The sequence below is a fragment of the Balearica regulorum genome, chromosome 18 (genome assembly GCF_011004875.1).
Source record: "Balearica regulorum gibbericeps isolate bBalReg1 chromosome 18, bBalReg1.pri, whole genome shotgun sequence".
Classification (NCBI taxonomy): domain Eukaryota; kingdom Metazoa; phylum Chordata; class Aves; order Gruiformes; family Gruidae; genus Balearica; species Balearica regulorum.
This window is the reverse complement of record NC_046201.1, coordinates 4,481,990-4,489,769: the sequence shown is the minus strand read 5'-3', so window position 1 is coordinate 4,489,769 and position 7,780 is coordinate 4,481,990. Positions and strand designations below refer to the sequence as shown.

Below are 7,780 nucleotides of genomic sequence, written 5' to 3'. Positions count from 1 at the left end.
CAAAATACTAAAGTGCTCCAACTTTGTTAAAAATGTACGAGAGCAACAAAGGGTGACATGTTTTTATTAAGTGGCGCTGCTTTACTCATGAATAAAATATTCTGAAGGAAAAAAATTGATACTTCTCAGAGCTGCTGCATATGAGACAATAAGGGATTTGTTTTCTTTCAAACTACTTCCATTCTCTTCACTGACTGCCCATACATGTTACGTGCTACCTCTGCTGTCACTATACCACTTGTAGACTCCTATGCTTTACACTAGCAGCTCCTCTACATTGTGTGAATAAAGGGTTTTAAACAGAAGACATCAAGGACAATGCTCATTTGTAACTTATGTAGGCACACCATTAAGGATGTAAATGTGTTTTATTGTAAACCTTATGATAGGTTGAACACAGTAGTGTCACAGGAAATCATTCAACTTTTATCATCACAGTATACAGCACTGGCAGAACAAACTTAAATGCATTAGTGAGACTGCTTAGAGTTCCTGTGTCAGGAAGAGTTGTTCAGCTACTCTGAGTTAGGTGTTCAAACACCCTTGGCTGCAAAGGAAAGCAATGGGGAGTTTGCTCATGTCATGTTTGTAGAACTAGTCCTCAATGATGTGGTCACTCAGAGGCCTTGTGAGTTTTGATTCCAGATTTTCTTCAAGTATTCTGCTGTCTAAATGTCCTATGATGTAGGTAAGAATTCATTGCTGAAATACAATGAAATGTTTTAAAGTCTGAATAATTAACCTAGGAACTTAGTTTACTTCAATTTCTGAAGAAGTTTCTATTCATTTAAAGTTAATATTTATTCTGTAAAATTGTCAGGTTTAATTCTCCACAATTGAAAAACTTCATGATTAGTTATTTAGCAAAATGGGTATAAGAACATACAAAGGTCGTCTTGATCACAATGCAAACTAATGAAGAATGGGATTCATCAAATAGCTTGGGAATTTGTCTGTCCAGCATAGGTAGGCATACATACAAGCACACATAAACTGCTTCCTAAAACTGTTCAGCCTTAAGGCAGTTCTGTTTCATACCAATTAACAAGTTGTTTATCTAGTACCCAAAGAACAAACTGCCACTTTGAAAGTAGAATGTGGAAACTAGCTACAGACTTGTTAACTATGTTCTCTGATATAAACAAATATGATTAATTCATTTACTATGATTTATCCAGAGGTTTGTGCTTTATATATTAAAACAAAAGCAAACAGATCTTAATGATTAGACATGATCATTATAAAGATATTTAAAATATTTAAAACACTGAAATGCTTGCCAGGTAGGGGATTTGGTTTGGGGTTTTTTTGTGTGCAATGACTGTAAAAAAACAAATGTCATGATTTCTTCAGAAAAGGAGCAAGTCATTTGGAGAATCTGGTAAGCACTGAAAACTATGCAGGATTTTGTATCATCTGATATTTACACATTAAAAAAGCTCATACTGCTTTCTCTAAAAAAGACAAAAGGCAGGTGAAACTGCAACTTAGGTTTGACTTAATACTTTTAAATATAAATTAAAAATCGTGCAATAGTGAAACTAAGCTGCACAGAAGAAATTAATGATTTATACAGTACCCTCAAATGAGTACAGAATAATTAAGATAGTTTTAAGCCACTGATGTTTCTCTCATGAATTCCTCAAGGACAGTCACTACATTTCTGGCTTCTGGCATTTCTGCATGTTCTACTTTAACAATCTTCAAAAGTATGTCTCCACTGCCACAGTTCTTTAGGAACATGTAGCACTTGAACAAGGCGTAGTGGTTCATTTCAGCCTGGCGGATAAACCTCTTCAGGTTGTTTATGTCTTGTATAGCCTGGGAAAAGAGTAACAGAGCATTTTCTTATCCTTCTACACGGAAAGAAAACATACCATCATGTGGAACAGCAAACAAAGAATAGCAGGAGAAGCAAAAGCATTTCCAATAGAAATTTTATATTACTACTCAAGAGTAATTTAAGAATTGAGTACTGTGACATGTGTTACCCCTGTTATTGTAACAATGCAAAACGTGTGGCGACCACAGCTTGATTGTGTCCAACCCTGTATCTAGAGTTCGCCTATTATGACAGATCACCTAAGGAACATTAACTACCGAATCCATGTCACACAATATTGTGTGTGCACAGCTCAAGTTAACAGTATTATAATACAAAGAGAAAAAAGTAGGGTTTATTTTAACTATGAGAAAATGCCTTTGGAATAGTCACTGAAGAAGCTTTCACACTACTTTACATTCTGGTCTTGTCAACTACAGTAACCCAGTGCTCAACTTAAACTTCAGAGTTAATCAACTAATGACATATAGACATAAATAACCTAAAGCTTTTCTTTGCTGCAAGAGGAGTATTTGCTCCCTCAGTAACCCTGACGTCTTCCTGAAGTCTTTAACATATATGAACAGGTACCTTCAATTTAAAGTTTTCCAAAATTTGCTGGAAGAGAAACGGATTTCCACCTTCAGCACCATTCACAAAAGCATGCATCCAGTCCTCACAGAATCTGTTGCTTCCTGTTACGTGTTCAAGAACACAGAGAAGAGATGGGAAAAAGTAAAGGAGCTGAAGATAAATATATAGCTCCATTCACCTGGTTTAATCACTCTCACATAACAACTGATAATAATATATCTGGGCTAAGAAACAAGTCGTAAGAAAAACAATACGTGTGGAAAAGAAAAGCAAACAGCATAATGATTACATGAAATTCTGTTCTGATTGTTCAATTCCTTTGACAAATATTGTGAAAAAGGGCAACAGGAAAAAAGTTTTGCAGCTTCTCTGAAGCATACAAATCATAGTTTAATGGTCTGCAAACTAAATGCACTGTGGATTTTATTATCAGCCATTTTCAAACCAGAGTTCCAGTGTATCTGCTCACAGGAAACCAGATGGTGTAGTTTCCAGCCAGAATCCAAACTTTCTGGGCATGAACCTACGAGCTTCTGAATATTCTCAACTCTCAGCAGCTGATGGATACAAGTGAGTAACATGAAGAAGTATTCACAGCTGTAATCTCACCTGCGTTATGCAACTGAGGCTGAGGTCCACTGCAGTCAATAATTATTGACTTGTGCTGCTCCTCAGTCATGGCAATGCACAAGGAGGTCATTGTGCCTTCCTGAACAAGTCCTTGGAGGCTGGCAGCTGCCAGAAACCTGACACAAAAAGCTCTCATGAACTGCTGGCTTCTTTACCATTCCTAACAGCAAGAACAGGAGGCTGTCATACACAAAAACCAAGTTACTCACAGGTTCTCAAAATATCTTTACCTGCTGATGTCTTTTTCTGTTCTTTCATCTGCGTTTTTTACTTCCACAGGAGTATAACTCAAAGCCTTAAAACAAACAAAAAAATGAAAACTGGATGCAACTTTGATACTATTTCTGTTGCTATATTGCAGTCACTAGCAATAAATACGTAATGTGGTACTTTAAAAATTGTTCTTTTCAGAGAAAGAGTAGAGGCTAAGGGAATACTCCATACTATAGTCATTGCAGCTGGTTTTGCATTCAGAAGAAATACAGCAGTTATGCTCTATTAGCTATTCCATCCAAAGCTGCCTCAAACTCCCTGACTAGAGCTAGGATTAATTTCTGTTCTGTTTCCAGTGACTTACATGAGGCACATACACAATATAACATCTCTTTTGGTTCAGAGAAATTATAGTGGGGACAGTATTCTCGTGCTGTTTCTAATTTTCTCATTCTAATTTCAACTTGGACACTGCTATGTAATTTAAAATGAGTGAACTATGACAACTGATAGAAGAAATTGCTATGTGCTTCCTTAGCAATAAAGCAGGGAAAATGTACTTGCCCTGAATTTAAAAAAAAAAAAAAAAAGAAGAAAAAACTTGTTCCTTGTTTACCCTGGCTGGGAAAGCAAATGCAAGAAAGATTGAAAACATGTTGGAGTCACTGAGATTCCTTCTGAACCTTTTTTAGTTATCCAGTTTGAATACACTTACTTACAGCATGTAACAAAAAGGCGAGTTTCTCCTGGAAAAGCTGTACCACTCTCTGAATGGGGCATATGGCATTCTCAAACCAGCTTCTCAAGTAGGGGCTAACACAGGTCTCCAAGGATTTTTGCTGTAACAGGTTGAAATGTTAAAACTTTTAACTACAGATTAGATTTCTACACAAATAGAAACCTATTAATAATCTATTCAACCTAAGATATTTGGATGTCAGAGCCTTCTTAATTTCAAACCACAGTAAAATAATGACTTTGAGGTTTAAAGCCACACTTTATCAGCAAAGAAGGGCTTTGTATTTTAAGAAATAGACAGAACTGTAATATTATGGTATGTACTGAGCAAAGACCATTGCAACAGCAGATGGGATGAGAAAGAGACTTAAAATGCAGTTTCCATTAGAAAAACTGTGACAAGAAATCCACTAAAAATCTTTCCCCGACATTCAGAAGTGATAAGAATCCAGGTGGACCATTGATAACTTTCCTGTAGACCATTACCTTTCATTATTCATTCTTCTCTCTGAATCTAACTGCAAGTAACCTTTAAGAGATTTATGGCTGGCACAAAAAAGTCCTCTCTCCCCCACCCCCCTTTTTTTTTCCTTTTCACTTGTGTGGTTGATAACACTTTAGACATTCACTGTCACTACAGTGGATCAAGTATCTCTCTCTGTATTTCCTACTGGTACTTAAAACACCTATTTTGTCTCCATAGACTAAATCTTCCAGATTGTATTAGTAATTAATTTGTGTAAATAGTAATTTTCACCACTTAAAAAAAAAAGTTAGGCCTTACCTCCAAATCAAGATTTATCTTCAGACTTTGAATGTATTTGTCCAGCTCAAGTCTGAAAGTATCTTCTTAAGGAAAATATGATGCATCAGTTAAGATCTGCATTTCTCCCTTTCAGTATATGGCTGTTATTAACATTTTCAGTTATTGGAAGTTGTGCACAAACAAGCTGATTTCAAGCAGGAAACAGACATGATGAGACCATAATTTTTACATCATCTCCCTCTCCACAGAGATACAGAAAGTTAAAGGTAAGGATATAGTTCCAGACCTTTCTCTGAACCACCTAAGAAACAAACCACATATTCTGGAGCATTGATATCTGATTCCAGTGTTGCCATTTCTAGAAGATTTTCTTGTTGGAAACGACAGTAATAACAACCAACTTTATATTCTGGTATGCTGTGCAGAAAGAAAAAAACCAGAATTATTTTGTTACAGACACATCACAATAAATGAGTACAAAAAGCAGACATAGATGATTTCTGTAAAGAATTTTTACCCACTAGCACTGGTAGCTCCTATGATCATATATAGAGCTCTTATACCTTCTCTTTTTTCCTCTGTGATGCCAGAGTAGTTTAAAAGGAAATAGTCATAAACACATGTAGTATTTTTTAAGTATTCAAAAAATAAATTATTTACTACAATATTTTTCTCAAAGCAACCTAGAAAAAGAGGAAAGCACCATTGCGTAAAGCTGTTATTAACAGCAGCAATAGACTGAGAACACAGAATTGGGATTACACCTAAGTGCAGCACCAGATGGCAAGGTGTGCAATATTGCCAATGTTTCTTACAGTTCTCATTCACAACTAATTTTTAAAATTTACCTCAGCCCCACTGATGCTACATTCCCCATTCCTTCAAACAGGGCTCCTTTAGTAAGACGCTTAGCGATAAAACTGCGCAATTCAGTCTCTGCTTCGGCTGGCAAGTTAGTGTCCAGCAAGGAGAGGCTTTAAAAAACAAGAAGAAATCATTAGCAAAAAGCAAATGTTACAGTTTTCTTCCTCTGAATGAGTGCAGAACCACCTGCTTCTAGGAGGGGGACCACTGTCATCTGTCTGGCTTACAGCTAACTCGCTCCGTGACTTCTGGCCCCTCAGAAATGCATTCTGTGGTTTGCCCCCTAGACCAGAATTCTGGAGTTGTGGTGTCAGCTGATGCTGAACAACTCAGCAGCTATGAAGAAGTCACTGCCCCTCTTTGTTCCTATGTTTCCCTGGCTGTAATACAGAGCAACAACTCCATTACAGAGCTTGTGGAAAGATAACATGTCCATTTAAAATTGTTTAATAAATTTTAATTATCTATTATCTACTTGAAGACCTAAGTCAATACAGAAATGTCAAGTCTTAGTAGCAAAGAAAACAGAGTTGAAACTCCAAGATGATAATTTATGTTTAACACATTATTTGAGTTTTGTGTCCATTCCGTAAGTATTCCAGAAAAAGCAACCAAGCGATGTCAGTATGCTTTCCCAGAGGTTTCTGCTTTGAAGGGACTTCAATGTACTTGCTTACTATGCACCCAAAAGCAATACTGCAGGCTTAAAAATGGGGTGATAGGGGATCATGCAGTTCTTGCAGATGGACTCTACCTGAAGTCTTCGCTGGAGGGTGTCTCTGCTGCCGCACTGCTGGGACTGCCATCCCTACTGTCTGCTCCCTGCTGCGAGGATCTGAAAATCATTCTTCCGATTTATTTTACAGCCTTAGCACACAGAACAGGCAAAAGGAACTGCAGCGGGGAAAGGTACAGCCTGAGAGCGTTTGAAAGCAGGAGCAGGGAAATCGGGACATTATGGGAGGAAAAAAGATCTCTTGTGGAGGAGGGGAGAAGGGGAATAAAGCAAATCCGAGCAGCTGGGAAGTGGTAAGGCCTGGAAGTAGCCTCCCCGCGGGGCGACCCAGCGCCCACCCGCCTCGCCGGGCCCCGGCAGGCCTCAGCGGCGGCCAGTGGCGCTCTCACCTGCAGCTCCGGTAGCCGTAGAGGCTGTGGTAGGTGCTGCTGTACCGCTCCGGCCTCCGCTCCTCGCCCGCGCCGCCGCCCTCCTCGCTGCTCTCCAGCTCCCGCTCATCGCCGTCCGGCAGCGCCGGCAGCATACCGGCCCAAGCCGCCGGCTGTGCCGCAGGGAACGCGGCCTCTGACGCCGCCCGGGCCGCGCCTGCCTCACCCCCCACGGCCCAGCCCGCTGCCAGCCCTGCGCTCGCCGCCTCGGAGGCAGGGCAGGGCGGCGGAAGGGCGGGCACTGCGCTACAGCGTCTCCCCCCACCCTGAGTGGGTGTACCCATGACCGTGGGCAGGCCCCGCCCGGCCCCCAGCAGCGGGGAGCGGGTGAATGGGCTGAGGATTCATTGCAGGCGGCTTTCAGCGGCTCGAGCCGCTCGAGGTGCACCGGGCCCAAAGTAGAGCTGTACTGGACAACACTGAAATGGCTCTTGTTGCTGCAACTCTTTTGTGCAAATTACTGAAAAATACAGTAGATGCTGTACTACCTGTATCGAGATAATCCTTCAAATGCAGGACCCGCTCAAATCATGTTTGACAGGATGAGCTGTGCTGCTTGTTTTTAAAAAGTCTACTCCTGAAATATTTTCCTGTTAAAACAGCACATCTGTTAGCTTGGCCTCGTCAACTAACGGGCAGCTCTTGCAGACATGCTGCTTGAGCCAAGCCCCACAGGCCAGGGAACAGCTCTAGGCCCAGCCTGGGGCACCTGGATGCTTGGGGGGCTGACACAGGACCACCACCCGATGGCATGTAAGAGGGGCCAGCCCCGGGCCAGGCAGGGGACGCTCGGGCAGGGAAGGGCCCAACACAGGTCAGTCAGCTCTACAGTGTTCTTGCAGGGCCAGGTTCCCCGTCAAAAGCCAGGTACGCAGACACAGGTAACCACCACCAAGCCACTGTGTAGAGCGGCTTGTTTAAGAGATACCGACTTCTTGCCCGCCCGATTTCGTAGGGAAAAACCTAGGTTCTCCCTGACATTGAACACG

At 41.0% G+C, this 7,780-nt stretch overlaps 1 protein-coding gene across 3 annotated transcripts; it reads right to left on the bottom strand.

Moving 5' to 3' along the window:
* Positions 1–349: 349 nt before the first annotated feature.
* Positions 350–7,010, bottom strand: C18H17orf75 (chromosome 18 C17orf75 homolog). 3 transcript variants are annotated; one of them, XM_075770884.1, is made up of 10 exons: positions 6,753–7,010; positions 6,382–6,462; positions 5,612–5,737; positions 5,040–5,180; positions 4,782–4,839; positions 3,979–4,098; positions 3,277–3,341; positions 3,026–3,162; positions 2,414–2,517; positions 350–1,821 (listed from the first exon to the last, which is right to left on the bottom strand). In XM_075770884.1, exons 1-10 carry the CDS (start codon positions 6,884–6,886, stop codon positions 1,612–1,614), a joined length of 1,176 nt encoding a protein of 391 aa, XP_075626999.1. In that variant the 5' UTR covers positions 6,887–7,010; the 3' UTR covers positions 350–1,611. The 3 variants fall into 3 exon arrangements, with proteins under 3 accessions (XP_075626999.1, XP_075627002.1, XP_075627000.1); XM_075770887.1 differs by having other exon boundaries at positions 6,382–6,494; positions 6,753–6,890; XM_075770885.1 differs by lacking the exon at positions 6,382–6,462 and having other exon boundaries at positions 6,753–6,991.
* Between the last annotated feature and the right edge of the window lie 770 nt (positions 7,011–7,780).

Coding starts and splice junctions, on each gene's coding strand:
- C18H17orf75 (XM_075770884.1), bottom strand. CDS start 6,886: ATGCTGCCGGCGCTGCCGGACGGCGATGAGCGGGAGCTGGAGAGCAGC. Junction 3,342..3,978: donor TCGCCTTTTTGTTACATGCT/GTAAGTAAGTGT, acceptor GTTTGTTTTAAG/GCTTTGAGTTATACTCCTGT. Junction 1,822..2,413: donor TGGAAAACTTTAAATTGAAG/GTACCTGTTCAT, acceptor CTCTTTTCCCAG/GCTATACAAGACATAAACAA.